This window comes from Arvicola amphibius, chromosome X, assembly GCF_903992535.2.
Source record: "Arvicola amphibius chromosome X, mArvAmp1.2, whole genome shotgun sequence".
In the NCBI taxonomy this organism is placed as follows: domain Eukaryota; kingdom Metazoa; phylum Chordata; class Mammalia; order Rodentia; family Cricetidae; genus Arvicola; species Arvicola amphibius.
The window spans coordinates 100,789,703-100,817,088 of NC_052065.1; the positions used below are offsets into that span (position 1 = coordinate 100,789,703).

General features: G+C 38.8%; 1 protein-coding gene across 1 annotated transcript in view; it reads left to right on the top strand.

Moving 5' to 3' along the window:
• Aifm1 (apoptosis inducing factor mitochondria associated 1) overlaps nt 1–27,386 on the top strand; it is a 41,319-nt gene that overhangs the window by 1,018 nt on the left and 12,915 nt on the right. Inside the window, exons 2-7 of the mRNA XM_038316382.1 lie at nt 10,439–10,581; nt 16,436–16,535; nt 17,812–17,936; nt 18,055–18,185; nt 20,599–20,689; nt 26,998–27,082. Of these exons, the coding sequence (XP_038172310.1) occupies nt 10,439–10,581; nt 16,436–16,535; nt 17,812–17,936; nt 18,055–18,185; nt 20,599–20,689; nt 26,998–27,082 (675 nt within the window). The remainder of the gene's footprint in view (nt 1–10,438; nt 10,582–16,435; nt 16,536–17,811; nt 17,937–18,054; nt 18,186–20,598; nt 20,690–26,997; nt 27,083–27,386) is intronic.

Below are 27,386 nucleotides of genomic sequence, written 5' to 3' on the forward strand. Positions count from 1 at the left end.
GTGCATCCGATATCCATGGGTTTATCTGAGCATGGTGTTGAGTCAGTTTATTTTTTTTTCCGAAACAGGTTCTCTGTAGCTTTTAGAACCTGTCCTGGAATCAGATCTTGTAGACCAGGCTGGCCTCGAACTCAACAGAGATCTTCCTGCCTCTGCCTCCTGAGTGTTGGGGTTTTAAAGGCACGTGCCACCACCGTCCAGGCAGAGTCAGTTTATTTTCAACCTATACAGATTTGTGGGAATGAATGACACCTTTTACAAAGTGCATTTTAGCTGGGTGGTGGTGGCACACGCCCTTTACTCCAGCACTTGGGAGACAGAGGCAGGCGGATCTCTTTGAGTTCAAGGCCAGCCTGGTCTACAAGAGCTAGTTCCAGGACAGGCCTCCAATGCTATAGAAAAACCCTGTCTTGAAAAATCAAAAACCAAACAAAAAGTGCATTTTATTTTTTAATTTTTTATTTTATTTTTTTATTTTTGGTTTTTTTGAGACAGGGTTTCCCTGTAGTTTCTAGAGCCTGTCCCGGAACTAGCTCTTGTAGACCAGGCTGGCTTCGAACTCAGAGATCCGCCTGCCCTCTGCCTTCGAGTGCTGGGATTAAAGGTGTGCGCCACCACCGCCCGGCCAAAACGTGCATTTTAAAAGAATTAATTTTTAAAATATCATCCTGAGGTAATTATAATTAATTATAATATCAAATGTTATCCTTGAGGCTTTTGTGATGTGCAGGTGCCTTCTGGGCCCTTTAAAAGGAGTGGAAAATACCTTTTGATTGTTAGGATCTTTGCAAATTCTTGGAATGAGTCAAAATGTTTCTCAATAGGTGTTATCTGCTGGGTGTGGTGGACATGACTTTAATCTCACCATTCTGGAGGCAGAGACTGACTCTAATTCAAGGCCTCTTGGTCCAGGAAGAAAGTTCTAGGCCAGCCATGGATACAACAGTTGAAACCCTGTCTCAAAGTGTTAGCTAGCTGATTTATGTCCTAGGAAGTACTTCTTAGAGCTTAAGAATTTGTTTTAACAAAAACAAACAGGCAAATAAAGAACAACAACAAAAACCCTCTGGCTTACCTAAAAACCCAGTGAATATAATTTGTATGAGTTCTGTGCATGGAAATAGTGGTGCGTTGTATGTAAATTGTGAAAAAAAATCATACAAATGTAGCTAATCTGAAGATACTAGCCTTTCTAATACTGTGTTTTTATTTTACTCAATACATAGCTTTTACCAGAATTCTGGCTTTAACCAGAAGTTCTCATCAATTAAGCATTCATTTGATTACAGTGTTAGAGCTGTTGAAAAAATACAGACTTAAATGTTTCTTTCCCACTGCATGACTTTGCTTGAAGTCAGTCTCCTGTACATTACAGCTAGGGCTGTTACACAGAAAACCATGTCTCAAAAAAAGGGTGTTTAGCCTAGCTTGAATCTTTTCATCTTTAAAGAAGGAACTGAGGGGCTGGAGAGATGGCTCAGTGGTTAAGAGCACTGGCTGCTCTCCAGAGGTCCTGAGTTCAATTCCAGCCACCACATGGTGGCTCACAGCCATCTGGTAATGAGATCTGGCGCCCTCTTCTGGCATGTGGACATACATAATGTTGTATACATAATAAATAAATAAATCTTTAAAAAAAAATAAAGAACTGAACATTCGGCTGGAGAGATAGTTTAGAGGTTAAAAGCACTGACTGCTCTTCAAGAGGTTCTGAGTTCAATTAATTCCCAGCACCCACATGGTTGCCCACAACCATCTACAGTGCCATCTGGTGCCCTCTTCTGGCATGCAGATAAACGTGCAGGCAGACAACACTATATACATAATCAGTAAATAAATTTTAAAAAGGCACTCAACTCCTTATGACAGAATCCTAGATTGTGGACATTGCTAAATGACACACTGGTTTTTGATGTTTTGAGACAGGATCACTATATAGCTAAATCCTGATCTCATGGTCCTTCTGTCTTAGCCTTTAGAGTGGCTGGTGGCATCTTTTTTAAAGGCTAGATGATTCTTCTCTACTCATCCTACCTAATCAAGGGTTTCCAGAAGAAAATCTTTGGCGGATAGATTTTTCTATAATCAGTTAATAAATTAGATTTCTTTTCTTCTTTTTTTTAATGGTTGTTGGGAATTGAACTCAGGACCTCTGGAAGAGCAGTCAGTGTTCTTAACCTGTGAGCTATCTCCCTAGCCCCCCATAAGTTAGATTTTGTTTTGTTTTTCAAGACAGGGTTTTTCTGTGGCTTTGGAGCCTGTCGTGGAACTAGCTCTTGTAGACCAGGCTGGCCTCAAACTCACAGATGTCTGCCTGCCTCTGCCCCCCAAGTGCTGGGATTAAAGGTGTGCGCCACCACCGCCTGGCTAAGTTAGATTTTTTAAAAAGATGTTTTGAGGGAATTGCTGCCATGTGTTAACATTCTTCTAGGTCATATTTCCTAAAGTTGCCTGGTTATATGGTTTGAATAAAGGATAAACCCAAATCTTCTCCAAGATCTGCAAAAGAAACACTGAGATTGAGAATAAAATTCTCCTGGATAGAGTCCTGGAATCTGTATTTTAGCAAACTCTTAGAGTTCATATGATCAGGTAAATTTGGGAAATACTGTTTTAGATAAATAGCGACTCTTGTTTTTCTCTTTCACTGGCTTAAGGATTAAGAAAAAAACACTCAGCAACCTTGTTTCTCTTGAGATTTGCATCAAGCATGTTTTCTCATAACCAAAGGACTGGGAGTTTATCCTATCTGTTCCTGTGTCTTAAGCATTTTGTACAGTTTCTGACACACTAAGTTCCCAATGAATGGTTTCTTTCTTTCTGTTATCTAAAGTGTTCTTTTTCTTCTGTGCCATTAGTAAGAAGGGTTCATGCTATACTATAGTTATCATTCTTATTCTTCTAAAATTCCAGCCAGGGTTGATAATTTTTTTAAAGGCTGATAAAATTAAATAGTTGTTGCATTATTTATAAAAAGGCATCTAAATACAGTGGGCATATTAAATAGGCTGTGTTTTATCCATATTGGAAAAAAATAGTTTGATGTTTTTTGTTTATTTTGGTTTTGGTTTTTCGAGACAAGGTTTCTCTGTAGCTTTGGAGCCTGTCCTGTAACTAGCTCTTGTAGACCAGGCTGGCCTCGAACAGAGATCCGCCTGTCTCTGCCTCTTAGTGCTGGGATTAAAGGCGTGCGCCACCACCGCCTGGTTTAGGAATCAAGTTTTAAGAGCATATAGATTTCTTAGTCATTTGGGATTCCTAAGCCCCTCAGCATATGAATGTGTTTCTGGAAAAGTCTGGGAATATGTATAATAGGAAATTTTGAGGCCTCCAAAAATGAGCTTACTGGTTAAAGTATTACTCTACTGATAGTCTGTGGTACTTAAAGTTGCCATTTTTATTAAGCAACATGAAATTAATGGATCTGGGTTAGAAACCTTCTCAAAGAAAAAGAAACCATTCACTGGGAACTTAGTGTGTCAGAAACTGAACAGGATGCTTAGGACACAGGAACAGATAGGATAAACTCCCAGTCCTTTGGTGTAGGGGGGGGGGGGCGTAACTACTGCTATTCTGCGTATGAGAAAATATACTTGATGAAAATCACGAGAGAACCAAGGTTGCTGAGTTTGTTTAGTCAGTGCCAAAGACGTGCTTCATTCCTGTAATCCTAGCAGGAGAATTGCCAAGATTTTGAGTTAATTCTAACCCTGCTCAGTCTACAGTATGAGATCATGTCTCAAAGAAACAAAACAAATAGAAATAAATGTCCATTCAAAGTATTGGGGAGGTTGAGGTAGGGAGATCATGAGTTCAAAACAAGTCATAGCTACATATCAAATTCTCATCTGAAAAAGAAAATAACATCAAAAGTTTGGTCAATATCGATCAAATTAGAAAGAATTTCTATCTCTCTTCGTCATTCTTTAGCAACATATATTAAACCAGGATCAGGTGGCAATGCACACCTTTAATGACAATACTCTGGAGGCAGAGATGGAAGATTTCTGTGAGTTCGGGATCAGCCTGGCCTACTTAGCAGGTTCTGAGCCAGCCACAGCTATGCAGTTATGCCCTCACTCTTAAAAAAAATTATTTATACCTGCTGTATATCAGGCACTGTTACACAAGCACAAATTGGGTTATTGGGAATTGCATTCTAAGTACAGAATCTTAACCTGTGCTGCAGAACATCTAAAACAAGTAACTGCTACAGTATTGGGAAGTCAGGAGTAAGTCACCTTCTTGTAAAACAAGTGAAGAAGGTGGTGGATGGTTCCGTTGGGCTCTGAAATTTTGTGACTATGAAAAGAAAGGCATGAAAATAGTTTCATAGCTTAAAATGGAGGACAATCAATCCTAGTGGTTTGGGGGACCGAGTCTGCAGATTCACCAGTTTGACGCTAGCTAGCCTAGGCAGTATAGCAAGACCCTGCCTCAGAAAAAGAAAAAAAAAAGACCTACACTTGGTTTTTATTTTAATGTATATTTCCTTTTCATTTTTCAAGACGGTTTCTCTGTGTACCCCTGGCCTTGAACTCACAGAGAACTGCCTGCCTCTGACTCCCAGGTGCTGGAATTAAAAGCAAGCACTACCACTATCCACCTTATTTTAATAATGTATTGTCTAAAAATTAAATCATTTTATTTCATGACAACAGAGAGTTCTAAACCAGGGAAGATACCACGAAGAATAAAGCAAAAATGATTTTCTTCGCTGGAGAGTATAGATTTAAAGTCTCTTAGCTATATTTCAGAAATTGAAATAGGATGATCACATTTGTGTAACCCACTTCCCAGTGTGAAATTTGACCTGCCTTGGAAAGATGCTACTTAGATATTTTTTAGATTTATTTATTTATCTATTTATTTATGAGGAGGGTCGGGTTCCAAACAGGGTTTCTCTGGCTGTTCTGGAACTCCCTTTGTAGACCAGGCTGGCCTCAAACTCACAGAGACCCACTTGCCTCTGAGTGCTGGGATTAAAGGCCTGCGCTACCATCTCCTGTCAATAGATTTATTTATTTTAATTTTATGAGTGTTTTGTCTGAATGTATGGAGTTACTGATGGTTGGAAGCCACTGTGTGGGAGTTGAGAACCAAATCCAGGTTCTCTGAAAAAGCAGCAAATATTCTTTTTTTTTCATTTTTTATTGATACTTATTGAGCTCTACATTTTTCTCTGCTCCCCTCCCTGTGGCTCCTCTCCCCCCTTCAACCCTCCCCCAAGGTCCCCATGCTCCCAATTTACTCAGGAGATCTTGTCTTTTTCTACTTTCTACTTCCCATGTAGATTAGATCTATGTAAGTCTCTCTTAGTGTCCACATTGTTGTCTAAGTTCTCTGGGATTGTGGTTTGTAGGATGGCTTTCTTTGCTTTAGGTTTAAAAACCACCGATGAGTGAGTACATGTGATAATTGTCTTTCTGTGTCTGGGTTACCTCACTCAAAATAATGTTTTCTAGCTCCATCCATTTTCCTGCAAAATTCAAGCTGTCGATATTTTTTCAGCTGTGTAGTACTCCATTGTATAAATGTACCACCACATTTTTTCTTCTCCATTCTTCGATTGAGGGGCATTTAGGTTGTTTCCAGGTTCTGGCTATGACAAGCAAAGCTGCTATGAACATAGTTGAGCATGTGCCCTTGTGGCATGATTGAACGTCCTTTGGATATATACCCAAAAGTGGTATTACTGGGTCTTGAGGAAAGTTGTTTCCTAATTTTCTGAGAAATTGCCACACTGACATCCAAAGGGGTTGTACCAGCTTGCATTCCCACCAGCAATGCAGAAGTGTTTCCTTTTCCCCACAACCTCTCCAGCATAAGTTGTCATCAGTGTTTTTGATCTTGACCATTCTTTCAGGTATAAGATGGAATCTCAGAGTTGTTTTGATTTGCATTTCTCTGGTGACTAAGGATGTTGAACATTTCCTTAAGTGTCTTTCAGCCATTTTAGAATCCTCTGTTGAGAGTTCTCTGTTTAGGCCTGTACTCCATTTTTTTATTTGATTATGTGATCTTTTGGTGTTCAACTTCTTGAGTTCTTTGTATATTTTGGAGATCAGACCTCTGTCTGATGTGGGGTTAGTGAAGATCTTTTCCCATTCTGTAGGCTGTGGTTTTGTCTTGTTGACCGTGTCCTTTGCTTTACAGAAGCTTTTCAGTTTCAGGAGGTCCCGTTTATTAATTGTTTCTCTCAGTGTCTGTGCTGCTGGGGTTATATTTAAGAAGTGATTCCTGTGCCAATGCGTTCAAGTGTACTTCCCACTTTCTCTTCTATAAGGTTCAGTGTGGCTGGCTTTATGTTGAGGTCTTTGATCCATTTGGACTTGAGTTTTGTGCATGGTGATAGATGTGGATTTATTTTCATTCTTCTACATGTTGCTATTCAGTTATGCCAGCACCACTTGTTAAATATGCTTTCTTTTTTTCCATTTGATATTTTTTGCTTCCTTGTCAAAGATCAAGTGTTCAAAGATGTGTGGATTGATATCTGGGTCTTCCATTTGGTTCCATTGGTCCTCCAGTCTGTTCTTATGCTAATACCAGGCTGTTTTCAGTACTATAGCTTTGTAATAGGGTTTGAAGTCAGGGATTGTGATGCCTTCAGAAGTTCTTTTATTGTACAGGATTGTTTTGGCTATCCTGGGATTTTTGCTTTACCCTATGAAGTTGAATACTGTTCTTTCGAGGTCTTTGAAGAATTTTGCTGGGATTTTGATGGGCATTGGGTTGAATGATCTCCTTTATGTGTCTTATCAGCAAGTATTCTTAACCATGGAGCCATCTCATCAGGCCCTAATTTAAGTTTTTTGATGCCACAATGTAATTTCTCTTAGAAATATTAATAGGTTTGAGCCTAGATTTCTGCCCCTTCCTATGCTAGGCATATGCACTATACTTAAAACTACTCTGACTTCTAAAATACTTATTGTCCCAAGAATTTAATAAGAGACTGCAGGTCTGTATATTTGTTTTTAGTTCCCCTGTACCCTGACACTGTGAAAGGAAAGGGCAGAGTGTTGTTTTTTTTCATCTCTGGAAGTATCATATAGGATGCTACTACTAAAGCCTTTTAAAATTAAACAGTATTGGAAATTGGCCCTAGGGTCCTGCACAAGCTAAGTAAGTACCTTAACATTATCCCTAACCCCTTTTAAAATGTTTTTTAAACCTAAGGTCTCACTACATTGATCTTGCTGCTTTTTTAGCTCACTTTGTATCCCAGGAAGGTCTTGAATTTATGAAATAACCTCAGTCTCAAGAGTAACTAAGATTGCAGGCCTGATCTACCAGACCTGGCTCTGTTCTTTTTTTGTATGTTTGTTTGTATTTTGTATTGTTTTTCTTTAAGGCCCAATTCTTACTACATAGCTCTCTGGCTAATGTATAACTTCCACCGTGCTTAGCCTCTGGCCTTTTTCTTTTTTTCTTTTCTTTCTTTTTTTTTTTTTTTGAGACAGGGTTTCTCTGTGTAGCTTTGGAGCCTGTCCTGGTACTAGCTCTGTAGACCAGGGTGGCCTCAAAGTCACAGAGATTCACCTGCCTCTGCCTCCTGAATGCTGGGATTAAAGGCGTTCACTACCACCACCCGGCTCCTCTTTCTTTCGTTCGTTCTTTCTTTCTTTCTTTCTTTCTTTCTTTCTTTCTTTCTTTCTTTCTTTTCCTTCCTTCCTTCCTTCCTTCCTTCCTTCCTTCCTTCCTTCCTTCCTTCCTTTCTTTTTCGAGACAGGGTTTCTCTGTAACTTTGGAGCCTGTCCTAGAACTAGCTCTTGTAGACCAGGCTGTCCTCGAACTCACAGAGATCGACATGCCTCTGCCTCCCAAGTGCTGGGATTAAAGGCATGTGCCACAACCACCCCGTTACCTCTGTCTTTTAAAACCTAGTTAGGATAAAAACTCAAAGATCAGCCTTTAGACCCATGGTTTTTCCAAGTAGTGTCCTATTTGCAAGGTTAGTGTCATCATCACTCAGGACCTTGTTAGGAATGGAGATTAGTTTTCTGTATGACCCAAGCCTGTGATTCTAGTACTCATCGGGTTAAGGCTGGAGGAGTACCCTGGTCTGCCTAAGGAGACTTTGTCTCACAAAGCAAAAAAGACCCAGTAAGATGACTTAGCAGTCAAAGGCACTCGCTGACGAGAGAAAGACTTGCCTTCAATCCCTGGAACCCATAGTGGTGGTGGGAAAAGGACCACTGCTCTAGATCAAAGTGTACATACTCAGCCAAACATGGTCAAATAGCTTTTACTTTTGTGCACTACACAAATGGAGTGGATTTTACTTCTTCTTGTTGAAATATTTTATTTTTTGAGTCTCACTTTGTGACCTGAGTTGTCCTAGGACCACTGCTTAGGGTTCTGTCTTTCAATTTAGGATTGTCCAACCTCACCTTCTCAAGTGCTAGAATTAGAATTATAGGCATGACCCATCATGTCAAGGCTTTATTTATTCACATTTTTATAGTTCTTAGATATTTTTGAGACATTCTCATACTGCAACTCATCCTGGTCTCAAGCTTGCAGCAATCCTTTTGCTTCAGCTTCCCTAGTGCTAAGATCATAAGTGTGAGCTACCATATCTTGCAGTGTTTATATATTTTAAATGGCCAAGAAAACCTTAGTAACAAACAATATTTTAATACTTAAGCATTATATAAAACTTAGGTTTTAATGGCTATAAATGAAATCTAATTGGAACATAGACTTTTGCCTTTTGGGGACTGTTTTTATACCCAGAAGGATTGTTACAGAGACTAGATGGTCCACAAAGCTGGAAACAATCACCATCATCAGTGGTGAATACCCATGAAGTCTAATCACCGAGAAGACACTAAGGCCATGCCTCATCTGAAAACGTCAGCATCTGTTGGGAAAAAGGAAATCTGTAGTTTCTCAACCTTTTCATGAGCGTATTATTACAGATGCTAATATAAAAATGACTATATGTTGAATGAGAAACTGCAAAACATTGCTAGACACTTTACATTTTGTATTTCTGTAATATGCGTAAGAGTAGAAGTTCAGTTATTTTGAGAGATTAAGTTCTTTATCTTTATTTTTGTTCTTACTTCCTTTTGATCTTTAATGTTTCTTCTAGGACATATTACTTTAAACATAAAACAGAACTGTGTGTTCCAGGGCTGTAATTAAGCGAGGCTTGAGCCAAGTAGATTGCTCCTGAAATGGGCATCATAATGTCCCAGGTAGTCTGTGGTCAATTTTGTATATTTTTAGCCTTACGTTTCTGTTGGTTCCACATCCATGGATTCACTCAACTACGAATCAAAAATATTTTTTAATCAAACATGACGACATATGCCTTGGGAGGTTGAGGCAGACTACTTTGTGAACTCCAGATCAGCCAGGTTACATGGTACAGCCCTGTTTAAAAACAAAAAACAAAATAAAGTAGGCACACCCCATTAATCCCAGCATTTAAGAGGCAGAGGCAGGTAGGTGGATCTCTGTGAATTCAAGGCCAGCCTAGTCTGCAGAACGAGTTCCTGGACAGTCGGGGCTACACAGAGAAACCCTGTCTTGAAAAATAACAACAACAAAGATTCCTAAGTTAGGCCAAGCCATGGTGGCATATGCCTTTAACCCAATCCCTCGGGAGACAGAAGCAGGGGGATCATTGTGAATTCAAGAGCAGCCTGGTCTACAGAGCTAGTTCTAGGACAGCCACGACTACACAAAGAAACCCTGTCTTGAAAACCAAACTAACTAACTAAATAAATAAATAAATGAAGCTTATAGCATTATCTGTACTGAACACATACAAACTTTCTGTTTTTGATTATTTTCCCTAAATAATACAGTATAGCAACTATTTGCATTATGTTAACCATTATAAATAATTTAGACCATGATTTGAAGTATATGTGATTACAAGCATAGGTTGTATGAAAATTCTGTACCATATTCTATAAGGTACTTGAGCATATATGAGTTTAAGTTAAGTCTAGGAATCTGGACTCAAACCACTACAGATACTGAGAGATGCCTACGTACTAAATAGGTTATCTTGGTGTTTACTTCATTTATGGTGAAGTTGTAAAGATATTTGAGGAACTGCTCTTTTTTTTAAACCAATTTTCTGGAAGCTTTGAATGTTCTCATTGGATAACATTTAAATTGTACTCTTGAGAACTCCAACAGCTAAGCTGGGTATGATAGTGTCAGTTTAGAAGGATCACAAATTTGATACCAGCTTGGGCTACAAAGTGTAACCCTGCAAAGTTCTGTTACCTTGGTTGTACATAAATATCTGTATTATTTATGTGTGCAGTTTTGATTTTATTTGGTCATAGAATAGTGAACATCGAAAAACCCAAGGTATAATTCTAATTTCTACAGTACATTGATATTTAATCATAAACATGTGTTAACTATTCTATTCGTGTGTGTGTGTTAACAAATTGTGTTCCTTTAGGCAACTTGTTCCAGCGATGGTGTGTTCCTCTAGAACTCCAGATGGCAAGACAAATGGCTAGCTCTGGTTCATCGGGGGGCAAAATCGATAATTCTGTGTTAGTCCTTATTGTGGGCTTATCAACAATAGGAGCTGGTGCATATGTAAGTAAAAAAGCAGCTTGCATAGAGAAGCTGCCAGACAGCTCCCATTGATAGTCTCAGTACTACTCTGCTTCAAAACTTTTGCAACTAATTCTGCTCTCTCCTGTAGGAAAACTTCCAAAAAGCCTTCTTTAAAATGTCTATGGGAGCTGATTTGGGAATGACTTATATTTACTGATTTATGTTTATTGTTCTTTGCACTTTTCACTTCTTATTCTTTGCTTGAAAACTGCTGTGTTTCCCGAGGCTTGACTAACCCACAACTTTACCCTTGCTCTTCTCTTGATTGTGATAAAGTAACCTGTAAGCAAAGTCAATGTTCATTGCAGCTCCTAAGCACAATATTTGATTTTAATGTATTTATCAATTTTTTAAAGTCTTTTTTTCTTAGCTTGAGATTGACCATTTACAAAATAGCTTTCAATAAAAATTATTAAGCATTTTCTAAAAGGAAAACTAAATCCCTGGCTCTCACTCAAAGACTAAATTATACAAATGGGTCTAGTATCTCCAGTTGTACAATGGAGTTTAGGGGAGTTGAGAAACAATATTTAATTGGTTCATACTGTTAGCATGGTTATATCTCCTTAAAAGAACTGATCATCTTAGCAGGTCACAGAGGATTTATTCTGTGTTTTTTTTTTTAACTTGGCAGAGTGTACTGTAACTAAGCAGATCCACCTACAACTCAGTCCTGTAAGGTTGAATAAATTGCCTTTGATGACACCTGCTAACATCCTTGATCAAAGAAAGCTGTTTGCTTTACATACTAAGAACAAATGATTCGATATCATCACAGTCTTAGTTCTTTCTCTGCTGATAATAGTAAAATTATTTTTGTTCCTCTGTCACTAGGTTAAGGGGGGCATGAAAATTATTTGAAGTTACCCATATTCTCATACCTTAAGCTGACTCCAAAATGACATGAAGAGTAGCCAGCTCTTGCCAGTTGTAACTCAGATCATAGCAAGAAATAGATAAAAATTTGCCTGATCCTGTACTTTGAGGAAGAGGCCTTCTCCTCCAATCCTAGAGCAGCTTTTAACTTTTTGTTCTTTTTCAATTTTTAGCACAGTAACAAAAATGCTTCTCTGCAATAGCATTAAATGTTTATTCATTAATACTTAGTGCCTTTTCTATTTCCTTTTGTCTCCTTCCTGGCCTTATGTTTACCTACAGTTGTGCAGTGTCATCTCCTAGGATCCCCTTCTAGATCGCTAGCGTCTACAGGTGCTTCTGGGAAAGATGGCAGCAGCCTAGTATACTTCTTAATTGTAGGAGCAACAGTGACTGGGGCAGGAGTTTATTATGTAAGATGCTTATACTAAAATATGTTTGGGTATAGGGTGGGTGAAACCATGGCACTAATAATAACTTGGTTCATAGAATACAGTAAAATATTCACAGCATGTGCTTCCTATAGACATTTGTTAAAGGGACATTGTCAGTCACTAAAGACTCCTCAAATCTTATTTTTCTAACCTTTGAAGTTATACTAGACCAGTCTAAACTCATAAATTTAGAGCCAAATCCTTATATCAACCTTTTCTTTGAAACGTTGGTCAAATTTGTGCTTATTTTTATACTGCTAAATTATATTGTGCTTTAGTGCTGCATGTCTAACAAGACAGTCTCAGTAAATATTGAATAAATAAATAAAAGGAACTTGACCACCATCAACTTTGAATCATTTTAGGTGAAATGTAATTTTTCTGTTTTGTGAGAAGCAATCAACTTAGCTTTTACTGTGAAAGGGCATTTTATTGAATGCTTTTGACAGGGTCCTGAAAGCCATACAGACTGGAGTATTTTTCCCAAACCACCTACAGTCTCTTCTTCAAATTCAATTCATTGGCAGTGTCCCTTTTGTTACTCTAATTTGGTGAAATTAGTGGCTGAAGATTCATGTCGGGTGATTTCTTGAACACCTCTCATTGATGACTCACATACCTTCTGAACCTTAATTTTTCCATTTCATGTTTTTCAGTTTTTCTCATCACTTCCATTCATTTATTCAAAAATAATTTTAAAGTCTTTTCATTCGATATGTTTATAATAATTTAAATCTGTTGAACTTCTTGATTTGTGTTGCTGGCCATAATTGAATGGCCTGCCCCCACAGAGTTGATCATGCTGATACTCTTGATGCCAAACCACAAGATGAGTCAGTCACGGTAGCTTTCTCCTGTTCTAGAAATATCTAAGAAGCACAAATTTCTCTCAAGTTACTCAGTTAAATGCTTCATTTCCCTCTGTGTTTGTCCAACCCTGTTTGTAATAAACGTATTACAATTGCTGAAGGTTAAATGATAAGCTTTTGTCTACTTTTATCAAACTAGTCTGTATACTTTTGTTTCAGGTTTTAAATAGTTGAAAACTTGCTATCAAGCAGCTTGAAAGTTTTCTCTGAAATTGGTATTAATCATGAGAAACAACTTAAAATCAGTGTCCAGATTTGGTGAGATTACAATGGCTGCAAGCTATATATGGTTCAGGGCTGATGAGATGGCTCGGTAGGTAAAGGTGCCTGTCGTCAGGCCTGACAACCTGGGTTTGATCCCTGGGATGTACTTGAGGGAGAACAAGAAACACAATTCTCTAAAGTTGCCCTCTGACCTCCACATGTACATGGTGGCACTCACATGTGAGCATACACATATAGACACGCAAGCAAATGTAATAAAAAAAAATGTAGTGCTTATATTTGTTTCTCAGACTGTCAAAACCAAGTACCACAAAATGACTTTAACTATAGACATTTACTTTCTCCGTTGTGAAGGCTGGGAAGTCTAGAATAAATGTCAGACAAGGTTAGGTTTCTGGTGAAGGTTTTCTTCATGACATGCGTGCAGCCAACCATCCACCTTACTGGGTCCTCGCATGGGGGCAGGGCAGTGTTGAAAGTAAATGAGGTAGTGCTGGTGATTCTTCCTCTTTTTTGTAAAAGCCCTATTCAACTTGTCACCACTCCTGTCTTTGGATACTGTCACCCTGGCAGTTAGGGCTTCAGCATATGAATTGAGGAATTCAGTCCTTAGCAATATCCCTTCCAGCAACTTTTGTCATTTGAAGAAATATTTCTGATTTGACTATAGTTACTCCTTGAGTAACTCCTATATTAAGGGTTCTTTACCTTCCTGGCCCTCTGTGCCCCACTGGCTTTAAAGAAACACTTTCCCATGGTCTACAGTAAGAAATGCAGTTTATCTTGCAACCCATAAAACTACAACTACGTAAAATGCAATAAATTTTAACTCATGTTATTCTTACTGGCTTGTCCATAAGCTATTAATCTCTTCTTACCCTCTGTTCCCCCTACTAATGCTGATCCTAATCTACAACTGACTCTCAGCCCACTAGTGGGTTATGACCAGTTTGAAAAACATTAACCTTAATGGTAGCATCTGCTGCTTGATACAAGCACAAACTCCTTATTAGCATCCATGTGAGCTTTTTTTGCCAGTGATTTCCTCTAGTACCTCAGATAGGTACTTTAATCTTAGTCTTTTACTAGTTTCAGTGAACCAGGCCAAAATGGCCTTTAAAATAATTAATGAAGTTTACCTCTATTCAAGTGATAGAATGTTGCCTTAGAAAGTGACCTTTCATTTCAAATTTCTTCCTGTTTAGAAAGGTAGCCTCCTAATATTTTCATAAATTTGTAGTATTTCTTAGCCTAACATGTGTTTGTCCACTCTAATTGGAAATCTTTGTGAACAAGAAATACAGAAACCCTTTGGGGAATATAAATTGGTATTTAATGTGTACATAAACTAACTTTCACTTTAGAACATTGAGCTTAAAAGCTGTATATCCACATTTAACCTTAGTATAGCCTTTTCCCTGACAAACCTCCTTTCCTGCTCTACTCCTTTCACGTGTAAAAATATCAGGCAGTATAGAATGGCTCAGACCATTTCTGGATGACCCTCTCAGTATGAGCATAACCCAGTCTCTTTTCCCATTCACTTTTTTTTTTTTACTCACCTCTCTGTTTGGGTTCCCCAAACCTAATGAACTGCTCTGTAAAGTGGTCCTAGAAAGTTGTCTTTTTTTAAGCTTATTTTTGTATGATAGTAGGGATCAAAACAGGGCCCTTGTGCTTGCTAGCCAAACATTCCACTACTGAGTCACATCCCTAACCTCATAAGAATATTTTTAGAATATATTTTTTATTTACTCTAATTGTCCTTATTTCTACATTTAATTTATTTAAGATATGGCCACTTAAATTTTTATCTTGTCCACATAGGATACAAAAGAAAAAAAATATTGTGATCAGAAGACATCCTTGGGCTGGCGTGGTAGCTCAGTTGGTAGAGTGTTGGCCTAGCACATACAAAGTCCTGGGTTAGGTCTCCAGAAGTACATCAGTCAGACAAACATAGATACATAGAGTGCCTGGTGCCTGTATCCCAGAATAAGAGAGGTGGAGAGAGGAGGACCAGAAGTTCATGGTGATCCTAAGCTACATGAGACTCTATCTCAAAAAACGTCATTGTCTATCAGATTTTTGTTCTTGTTTTTGAGACAAGGTTTCTCTGTGTAATAGCTCTGGCTGTCCTGGAACTTGCTCTGTAGACCAGGCTGCCTGGCCTCGAATTTATAGAGATCTGCCTGCTTCTGCCTCCTGAGTGCTGGGATTAAGGACTTGTGCCACCACCACCTGCTTCTTTTTTTTTTTTAATTAATTTATCTTTGAGACGAGGTCTTGCTATATATGGTTGTGGCTGGCCTCACACACACAGAAATCAGCCTGTCTCTTCTTGCCAAATGCTGGAGTTAAAGGCATGTACTACCATGCACAGCCCATGTTTAAAATTTATGTATGTATGTATTTCTGAGGTCAAGGTCTCACCCTGTATTCTCACTGGCTCAGAACTCCTTATGTAGACCAGGTTGGCCTCAAACTCACATAAATCTGTATGCCTCTTCCACCCCAAATCCTGGGATTAAAAGTGTTGTTTCTACAACTGGTAATTTTTTTTTAACAGTTACTAATTAGGGCTTAGGAATATAGCTCAGTGGCCTGATATGCATAAGGCCATGGCTGGTCTCCAGCATCTAAATATTTTAAAAAATAAGTTAAAAGTAACTAATAAACCCTGGTGTTGAGTGTTAATAAAGAGGAATAACAGAAATGAATCACAATATGAAGATATTGTTCCTCAATTTGAAAGTGTAGCGAAAATAAAATAGGTGTTTAATGACGATGATGTTTGAACCTTAATAATTATTTATATGTTGTATTTCTAAGTGAGATGCCTGCCTCCTTTGTTTAGGGAAAGAAAAAGCTATTGCTGGAAAAATGAGTTACATTTTAAAAATAGGATACTCCTAGCCACATATCTCAATCCCTGGCAAACTCTGAAACATCTATCAGGAAGATACAGTTCCCATGTACATTGATTCTACAACTAGCACCCAACATAGTCCAAAACCCCTTTCTGTACTTTAGCCATTTCTGTACTTACTAACATTACATTCCCTTTACTTTCTGAATTCAATATCAAGAGAGTTCTTTACCAAGAGTCAAAGAAAATCTAAAACATATTTTGATCTGTTTTTGAGTATTCTTTTTCTCACCAAATATGTGTACACTGAATAGTTTTATTTCTTGAGAAAAGAACTTTGGGCTGGGGGTATAGCTCAGTGATAGAATGCTTGCTTAGCATGCATGAAGCTCTGGGTTCTATACCCAGTATTGGAAAAGAAAGCTTTGCCTTAGTGATCTTGGTGTATGGAACTAACCTTAGTGTAGACAAAAGCTTCTCATTTAATTGAAATGATATTAGATTGTGATCTGAGTTAGCTGTATCATGTAATAAAACTTTCTCCATGTTTGGGTCTACAGGCCTACAAGACTATAAAAGAAGACCAAAAAAGATATAATGAAAGAATGGCAGGGCTAGGACTGACACCAGAAGAGAAACAGAGAAGGGCTGACGCCTCTGGTAAGTATTCCCCTATGTCTCTTCTGTATGATTTGAGACTAAATAAGGGAAAATGATTAAGGATTATGATTTGCTAATATCTCGTTGTAGTGTAACAGTGTGAGATTATAAGATTCCAGAAATTATGGTTTTACCCCACAACAGGGAGCGATTTCCTGAAGTATTTGGTTGGCATTTTAGGCTTGAAGTAAAATTATTGTGAGTACCTATCTTTATATAGGCTTTTTAAAAGGCAAGCTTTTCCAGGAAAAGATAGGAAAGCCATTTTTCTAACGACTGAGCCTTTTTGGTCATATTAATTAATCTTTGGAGTTTGTGTTGTAGATGTGTTTGTTTTCCTGTAGCACAAAGCTCTAGCCTTCACTTGATTTGAGTCACTTGGATTTTCAAGGAGGAATGTTTTAATCCTTTAATAACCCCTATAGCTCTGGGTAGGCGGTTTGTATTGCTTTCTTCAGTAATGTCATCTTCTTCATGAACATTGTCTAATAATCTCCAATTGACTTCCTAGGTGTTTCCCTTTTATTGCTAACAAAAGGTGCAACTGAACTTGATATTTTCCTGGTGGCTAGTAGAAAAATAATAAGAATGGCAGAGGCCTTTTAATATATGCTTTCTAATATATTTGAGCAATAACTAGCCAGGTGTGATGGTGTACAGCTGTAATCCCAGCATATGAGAAGCTGAGGCCAGTCAGGGATACAGAGTGAGACCTATCTTTAAAAGGGGAAAAGGAAAAGACTAATATTTAAGGTCAGCCCTGGATCCAGTATAGAACTAATGAATGAAAGACACCAATCAACTCATTCACCCCATTTAAAAATTTTCCCCACAGGTAAAATGAAAGGAATACCCCCCCCAACAGAATGTTCGGAGGATTGTTTGGTGCTTTGGTCACCCCTTTTTTTTTAGTTCTGGCTCTCAAACCCAGTATCTTGGACATGATAGGCAAGCTTCCTGCCACTGAGCCACATCCTAAACCCAGTAAGTTTAAGATTTGTATAGGTGTGCTGGTTTTATTTTATGTAAAGGATTAAGACAAGTACAAAGTGACTTTTTGAAATAGTGGCCTGGAATCATCAGAGCCTTTAAGAAGACTGACCCAGGTGGTGGTATCGCACTCCTTTAATCCCAGCACTGGGGAGGCAGAGGCACTGTAAGTTCAAGGCCAGCATGGTCTACAGAGCTAGTGCCAGGACAGGTTCCAAAGCTACACAGAAACCTTGTCTCCAAAAACAAACAAACAAAAAGACTGACCCTGTATGTTCTATTACAGCTGCAGAGGGAGGGTCAGCTCCTCAAGTCAAAGTACCAAGTCATGTTCCTTTCCTGCTGATTGGTGGAGGTACTGCTGCTTTTGCTGCAGCCCGATCCATCCGGGCTCGGGATCCTGGGGCCAGGGTAAGGCGCATGTTATTTTGCTTGGCGTAGAAGGTATAGTGTGCAAATTTAGCCAGTATGAATGCTTTGACATTTACCTCTTAAATTAGCGCTGACAAGTATTATTTTGTGTCTAAAGGTCCTAATTGTATCTGAAGACCCTGAGCTGCCATACATGCGACCTCCTCTTTCGAAAGAATTGTGGTTTTCAGATGATCCAAATGTCACAAAGACACTGCAATTCAGACAGTGGAATGGAAAAGAGAGAAGGTATGTTTGCTTATGTAAAATGGGCCTGACTGAGCATGAGGAACAGGTTAAGATTTTGTCACTGATCACGTGTAATACATGGGAAGGCTGTACATGAAAGTCTGCTATTGTACATACTTGGTCAGGCTCAGAGGCAACAAACAACATTCTAGCTTCTGATCCCCAGACTACCAACAATCAGCAGTTTAATGCTAGACTGAAATATTAGGGCTCCTATTTCCAGGACCTTTAGGTTAGATTTCTCTCCTAGAGATTACCTTAGCCAGTGTCATTTCTTTATAAATACCTAGGCAAGTCATATAAAAGCAAGTGAAACTGATTATGACACTCTTACTTATTTTTGGGTGTGTATGTGTTCACAAGCATACGTATCTGCATATATGTGGAGGCCAGAGGTCAGCCTTGAGCATCATTCATCAGCCGCCATCTACTTTGTTTTTGGGTTTTTTTTTTTTTTGGTTTGGTTTTTTTTTTGTTTTTTGTTTTTGTTTTGTTTTGTTTTTTTTGAGGTAGGGTCTCTCACTGGTCTGGGACGCACCTAAATAGGCTGGATAGCCAGTGACCCACAAGGATTTTCCTGTCTTTGCTTCCTCAGTGTTGGGATTACAGGTGCATCCAACTTGCCTGGCTTTTTTATGTGGGTTCTGGGGCTTAAACTTGGATCCTTATGCCTCTACAAGCACTTAACTGAACTGTCGCCCCAGGCCATTGATGGTACTTTGTTTGACACTAACTCACATTCACAATTGCAGGGCTAGAGTAGGAAGGCTATAACGAAGAGCCTCATTATCAGAATGCTTGTACAAAAAACACTTGGAGCTAGCTGGGCATGATAGTACATGCCTGAAACCCTAGCATTTGAGAAGATGAGGCTAAACAGTCAGGAGTTCAAGACTAGCCTGAGTAACAGCACTGCTCAAAAATACAAAACAAACATAAACAAACCCAAGTATTAGAGCTATAGGTCCAGCTTTTTTCTTCTATAGGACTCCTTAGGTCTCTCTAGTACTGTTCTTGGGGCTCTAGTGTATTTCTTATTAGTGATTCTTTGACGTTGAACTAAAATTTACAGACCTGGGCTGGAGAGATGGCTTAGTATTTTAGAGCACTTTTTGCTTTCGCAGAGGACCCACGTTCAGTTTCCAGCAATCACACAGTGATTTTACAGCCATCTGTAACTCCAGTTGTAGGGAATCTGACACCTTCTTCTGACCTTTATGAGCACAGACATGCATGCAGGCAAAACATCCACACACATAAATAAATCTTAACAAATGTAAATGCCAAAATGTGTTTGCCTCTCATCTTTACTATCATGTTTCATTTGCAAGCAGAGTGCATACTTTCAATTAAATTTTCTCTACTTATAATGTTTTTTAAATATTTATTTATTATGTATCTGAGTGTATGCCTGCAGGCCAGAAGAGGGCACCAGACCCCATTACAGATGGTTGTGAGCCAACATGTGGTTGCTGGGAATTGAACTCAGGACATTTGGAAGAGCAGGCAATGCTCTTAACCTCTGAGCCATCTCTCCAGCCCCTTATAATGTTTTTTTATATAATTATTTACTTAGTTTTTTTTTTTAAATTTGGGTTCTCACCTTGTTGCCCTGACTGAATCCAAACTACTAGGTTCAAATAATATTCTTGGTTTATCTTCCTGAATAGTTGAGATTCTAGCTTAATCATTTAAGGCAGAATCATCTAGGAGCAAGACCTTGCTCCATTGGTCAACAGCACCATTCTGAAAAATTAATGTGGGTCTGTGAATAACAGTTCCTTGAGTGCCTTTGTTCTTAATTTGAAATGATTCTACACCTAGAACTAAGTTTCTCAGCCTCTACACCATTGGTTGATATTTGAGACAACGTAATTTTTTATTGATATTTATTGAGCTCTACATTTTTCTCTGCTCTCCTCCCTGCCTCGCCCCTTCCCCCTTCAATCCTACCCCAAGGTCCCCATGCTCCCAATTTACTCAGGAGATCTTGTCTTTTTATACTTTTTACTTCCCATATAGATTATATCTATGTAAGTCTCTCTTAGTGTCCGCATTGGAGACAACGTAAATCTTATTGAAGGTAAGGGCTGTGCTGTATAGCATAGGCTGTTCAGCAGTATCTCAATTCTAGCTATCAGGTACAATAACATACCCTTGTAAGTTGTTGTAACCCAGAATGTCTCCAGATATGGCCGAATGTCCCGTGGGGCTAAAGTTGCACCCAATTGAGAACCACTGATCTGTAATACTTTTCAGTAAGTCACCATCAAGATCTAGTGACAAGAGAAACTCTGGAAAATGTACCAAAATTTATTTTTCATGTAATATTTACATCATTTTAGTAAAGCTATAGGGGGAGCCTATAGTAGTTCCAGATGCTTATAGTTTTTTTTTCCTCTTTCCCATACAGCATATATTTCCAGCCACCTTCTTTCTATGTTTCTGCTCAGGACCTGCCTCATATTGAGAATGGTGGTGTGGCTGTCCTCACTGGGAAGAAGGTGAGCTAGTAGGCTGCTTTCTTTGTCAGGCTCTAGCCTATGTAGTTACCAAACAGAAATTATAGTGATGTGCTTTTCCATTACAGTCCAGGATTCCTCTCCCACCATAGTTCATCAAAGGAAAACCAAACATTATAGGACTAATATTATTTAGTTTGTCTGTCTAAGCAAAGTCTACAGCAAAGTGTAGACCATGAAGTTGAATAAACTTTGCCAGAGAAGTCACATTGTCAGATATTATAATGCTAAAAACTATTGCTGCTTTTTTTTTAGAAAAAAAATTTATTTAATGTTAGTTGGTTTTGCCTGCATGCATGTCTGAAGCCCTGGAACTGGAGTTATAGACAGGTGCGAGCTGCCATGTGGGTACTAGATATTGAACCCAGGTCCTCTAGAAAAGTAGCCAGTGCTCTTAAACACTGAACCATCTTTCTAGCCCTAAAGATTGATTGATCAATTGATTGATTCACTATGTATGTATGTATGTATGTATGTATGTATGTATGTATGTATGCATGCATGCATGCATGCATGCAATATTCTGCCTGAATGTATGCTTGCAGGCCAGAAGAGGGCACCAGATCTCATTACAGATGGTTGTGAGCCACCATGTGGTTGCTGGGAATTGAACTCAGGACATTTGGAAGAGCAGCCAGTGCTCTTAACCTTCTAAGCCAACTCTCCAGCCCCTATTGTTGTTTTTGTTTATGCTTCTGTATTTGTTCCTCCTTCCTATTGCTTTTTGTTTTGTTTGACCTTTCTTTGGGGTTATTGATGATAAGAAATTAGACTAATTTTTAGCATAATTCAACATGGAAGATACTGTTGGATGTTACCAAAATGGTTGCCTAAATAAGGAGAGCAGTTATTGCACAGTGCTTGTGAGGTCCTCGGGAAGCTTTGTTGTGTTGAGTTTTATTTGCTGTGTTGTGCTTTGTTTTTATTATTAGAAACAGTAGGCTAAGTTTGTAAATGAATGGCAGTGTTCCAATAGAGGGGATGGTGTTCTCTTAAGAAGCAAAGCTGAAAGTGAAGCACAAATGGGCAGATTGACCTCCGACCACTTTTCCCATAACAAAGCTGTAGAATGTGGTTAAGCTGGTAGTGGCACCTTATGTTAAATGTTCCCAGTGTGGAATACTGGAGCCCTATCCCCTAAGGGAAAACAAAAACAAGCAGCAACATAGATAATCTTAACACAGAAATGTTATGTGTCCTGAGAGGAGGAGGAATGTACAGTACAGTAATGAATGCAAGGAAAACTTCCTGGAGAAGAAATCTGTAGACCTAAAATGTCTGAAATGTCCTTTTTAGATTTATTTATTTATTTTATATGTATATGCATGTACCATGTGTGTGCATGATGCCCTCAAAAGTCAGAAAAGGAATGTTGGATCCCCTGGAACTAGAATTATAATGGCTATGAGCCATCATGTGGGTTCTGGGAACTGAACCCAGGTCCTCTGCAAGAGCAAGCTTGTTTATTTCTTGGTGTATATATATATATATATGTTTGAGTATGATATATGTGGATATAGGCAGTATAAAGAGGAGAGTGTCAGGTGTTCTGCCTTTTTACTCTGCCTAGTATATTCCTTTTGAGCGGGGTCTCTTACTGAACTTGAATCTAGGCTGGTGACCAGCAGGCTACATTTATCCTTCTCCTCCTGTCTCTGGCTTTTTATGAGTGCTGAGGATTGTAGTTTAGAGATTCTCTGCTCACACATCAAGTGCCCTTACCTACCAAGTCAGCTCCGTGGCCCTAAAGCTAAAGATATTAAAGAATGGAGAGGTGTAGACTACATAAGTGCAAAGAACATTCAGGAGAGCAACATGAGGAAGAACTAACAGCATAAGCAAGTATCCAGCTGTACAGAAAAACATATTTAGCACAAGGAAAACAAGCAGCTAGCTACTGATAGAACAGAAACTTCAAGTTAGGGAACTAAGGATGTAGCTTAGGGGTAAAATACCTGTATAACATGGATAAGGTACAGGAATTGATCTCTAACTTGGCAAAAGAAATGATAGATTAGAAAATAAATATAAGATTTTTCTTGACTTTTTGTTTTACTTTGGTTTAAGACAGGGTCTCATTATATAGTCCTTGCTGTCCTTGAACTTGCTGTGTAGATCAGGCTGACCTTAAATTTAGAGATCTGCCTCTAGAGTGCTGGAATTAAAGGTGTTTGTCACCATGCCTGACAAAAAATTTTAAAAAATATTAAAGTTAGGAAGAGGCAAAACTAATAAGTTATTCTAGTGATTGTTTATGGAAGACTTTTTGGCGTGTAGGAGAGCTTGAATTTTATTTATACTGGGGAGCTGGTGACATTTCTGGACAAAGATATGAAGAAATGAATTTAGACATACTGGATTTCATAGAAATACGACTAGAGATGGAGGACCAGAGAGAGAGCTCAGCAGTTAAAAACACTGGCTGCTCTCTCAAAGGACCTGAGTTCAATTCCCAGCACCCACATACTGTCTCCTAACTATTCAGGCACTCATGGTACACATACATACATGCAGAAAGAACACTTATACATATAAAGTAAAAATCTTTTTATGGCTTTTGAGATAGGGTTTCTTTGTGTGGCAGACCTGGCTGTCCTGGAACTCACTCTGTAGGCCAGGCTGGCCTTGAACTCACAGAGATCCACCTGCCTCTGCCTCCTGAGTGCTGGGGTTAAAGGTGTGTGCCACCACTGCCTGGCTAAAGTAAAAAATTTTAAAAGATTGGAAATAGGCCATTTCAAAAATTATTGTAATAATTCAGGCAAAAGATTATGATTGCTCAAATTAGGCTGGTGGTGGTAATGATTATGAAGAGGAATGCAAGGGCTAAGAATTTATATACCTATTTTAACTGAATTTTTTTAAAACCATTTTGTTTTGTTTTTGTTTCTTGAGACAGGGTTTCTCTGTATAACATCCCTGGCTATCATGGAACTTGCTATGTAGATCAGGCTCGCCTTGAACTCAGAGATCCACCTGCCTGTCTCCCAAGTACTGGTATCAAAGCTCTGAGACGCCACTACCTGGCAAGAAATTGCTTTTTAAATAAAGAAATTTTAAATAACTGGCCTAAATTTTTACAATACATGAAAGACAGAATATGAGCCCAGTCTTCTCTGACTAAAGAGTTAAAACCCAGAAATTCTGACCAGAGCCCAAGTTCCTAATAATGTATTACTTCTTGTGTAGCACTGTGTTAGATGCCCAGCATGGGAGGAAATACATGATCAGAATGAAGGACATGCTTGAGGAATGCTTAGGAGAAAATATACCTAAGGCTTGAAGACTGAGTGAAGGTGGGAGGTGAAGGAGAGAGGAAACAAAATTTCTAGATTGTATATCAGAGTAGATAATAGTGCCCTCCCTCTAACTGAGAAAAACTTTTTAAGAGGAAGATCTGGTTTTAAGGGGAAAAATAAAAATCAGTTTGGACACCAAGCATGGTAGTGCATGCTTTTAATTGCAGTACCTGGGAGGCAAAGATAGGCAGATGTCTGTGAGTTTGAGGCCAACCTGGTCTATACAGAGTTCCAGGCCTTCTAAGGCAACATAATGAGACCCTGTCTCAAACAACAACCAAAACAACAGAAAATAACTTAGAGAGCAATAGATAACATTCATTGTAAAGCTAAACTATTCTTTTTTGCATGTGTATATGCATGTTTACATTTGCATGCACATGCATGTAGAGGGCAGAGGTTGACATAAAGAACCTCCCTCTATTCTATTTACTAAGTCAGACTCTCTTGCTGAATCTGGGGCTTACTGGTTCTGCTAGTCTGGTAGCTGGCTCACTATGGAGATTCCCTGTTCTACCTTGTCAGCACTGGGATTGCATGTGGGTGGCCACACATACTCAGCTTTTATGTGGATGTTGGGGATCCATATTCTGTTCCTCATTTTTGCACAGCAAGTGCTGTATGCATTGAGCCATCTCCCAAGCCCTACTCTGTTCTTTCAGTAAGTTTAGATGAGCTAGAGAGTGCTTAAGGACTGGAGTTCAGTACCCAGAACCCATATAAAAAACTCAGGTGTGGTGGATCATGCTTGTAATATCAGTGCTGAGAAGGCAGAGACAGGGCTTGCTGGCCAGCCACCATATTTAGCCAATTTATGACACCATGTCTCAAAAAAAAAAGTGGACAGGGATGGCTTGAGGAACAATGCGCAAGGTTGTTCTTTGCCTTCTGCCTTCTATTCGCATGAGCACTTGCACCCACATGGACATGAAAATACACATGCACACACTCCCTAAGTTTAACTGAAATTTGAGCATAATAGGTCATACCTGTAATCTCAGTATTTTGGAAACTGAGTCAGGAGGACAGCTACAAGTTTGAAGCTAGTGTGGGTTACAGAATAGTTGGTTGCAGACCAGTCTGGGCGAAAGAATGTGACCCCATCTCTAAAAGAATTTAAGAACTAGCTGGGCAGTGGTGGAGCCCGCCTTTAATCCCAGCACTCCCGAGGCTGAGGCTGGTGGATCTTTGTGAGTTCAAGGCCATCCTGGTCTACAGAGCTAGTTCTAGGACAGGCTCCAAAGCGAAGCCCTTTCTCAAAAAACAAACAAACAAACAAAAAAGACTTACTGGTAGAGAGCTTGCATGTAACAAACTAGGATCTCGGTTCAATCCTCAGTATAGTAAAAGTCAATAAAATGAATAGTATATGAGTGTTTCTTTTTTGAAAAATTCTAAATTAAAAATTTAAGCAGGGGGAAACAGCAATTGGATAGAAGTGTGAAGAGGACATAGAATCAAAGATTTGTCTTACTATATTGAACTGAGGTCTAAGGACTCAGGAGAGGGTAAAGGAATAGTGGACAGTTATCAGGTGAAGATCCTGAAAGAAAAGAATGGCTAGATACACAAGAATAGAAAGATCACCTTATTTCCCAGCTGGAAAAAAGGAAGTGAATGAACAAAAAAGAAAGTAAACAGTTTGTATACATACGTATGCATGTGTTATATGCATATGAAGGTACCATTGCCTGTGTATACACACATGTGGAGTCCAGGTGTTGACATCCAGTGTTCATCTGTTTCTCCACCTTATATTTTGAAACAGGGTCTCTCACTGAACCTGGAGCTCAACTGTTTCACTTAGATTAGCCAGCAAACATCTGGGGTCTGGCTGTCTCTGTCGCCCTAGCACTGGGGTTACAGATGCACTCATGTTTGTGTTACAGACTTTCACTATAAGACTGGGTGTAAGATGGTTATTGGTGGAGAAAAAGATAGTTATCTGAATGAGCCATCTGAGTGTTGAGTGGTCAAGTTGTACCGAAGAGAGAGCTTACCAAGGACAAAGAGCAGGAGGTTAAAGAAAATATTCATGAATACTGTTCTTTCTAGAAAGCTTTACCCAACTAAGCCTGTCTCGAACACCCCACCCCGTGTTTCTAGTGCCACTGCACTGCCCTTTGTCTATCATGTTTGTCGCTCCTATTTATTGTTAGTGTTTGTTAAATTATTTTTGTCTAATATACTCTGAAGACAGAGAAGATAATCTATCGTTCTCATCACTGTGTCCCCTGTACTTAGAACTGCCTTTAAACCATCATAGATGTTTAACAGGTATTGCTTTTTTCCTTTTCTTTTTCCTTTTCCAAGTTCTAAGGTCCTTAGAGATAAGGACCAGTGGGGAAAAAGTGGTTTACTAACAGTGATTTAAAGGGATGTAGGTAGGTGTCACTCAGGAGGATGAAGGTATAAGACTCTAAAAGCAACAGCAGCAACCACCTCAGGAACTGTGGAACATGCCAACACTTCTTCCTGGCCCTGCGGTATGGGTTACAACACTGTCTCTAAGTGTAACATCCCTGAGGGATAGCTGAGTTTCCGTGAAGACTAGAAGTTGGAAAAAGATTCTACAGAGATGTTGTGAGTATAGTAGAGATGTTAGCAAAGAAATAAGGATTCCAAATGCCAAAACAGAAAAGACTTTCTCCAGTGTCTGTTTCTATAAATCAGAATGAAAGTTTGGGAATCCAGTTGATGGCTAGTGTTGGTTGCTTGAAGAAACAGGATCTCAAGAACTATGGTCCCAATAACTAATTAGAAACAATTTTTTCAGGATTATTTTCAGTCAAAAACTAAATCTTCTGAATGAGTTGCCAACATAGGTTTAGAGCCCCACCCCCACCCCGTGGGCATGAAATGTTCTAGAAGTAGATAGTGGTGAATAGACTAAAAATCCAGTGAATTGTGAATGGTGAATATTATATCACAGTAGTTTTTTCATAACTTATTCATTTCTACTTCTTATATGTATGCATATGACTATACCAGGTAGTACAGCTGGATGTAAGAGGCAACATGGTGAAACTTAATGATGGCTCTAAGATAACCTTTGAAAAATGCTTGATTGCAACGGGTGAGTATTTCTGGAGGTGGCTGTCTTCCCTACTATGGTAGTTTGTTCAAGCTTTAGAGTCTGGCCTTCTCTTGAAAAGATATTGCAGCTTATCCTTAAGACAACTCATATCTAGAATCTCTGGTGTCAGAGTCTGATTAATTTGGACATATAATGTTTTTACCTATTTACAATTTTTTTAATAATAAGTGTATTTTTAGCTCAGAGGTAGAGAGTGCTTGCCTAGCAAGTGCAAGGCCCTGGGTTCTGTTCTCAGCTTCGAAAAAGGAAAAAAAGAAAGAAAATCCTTTGGTAATGACATGAG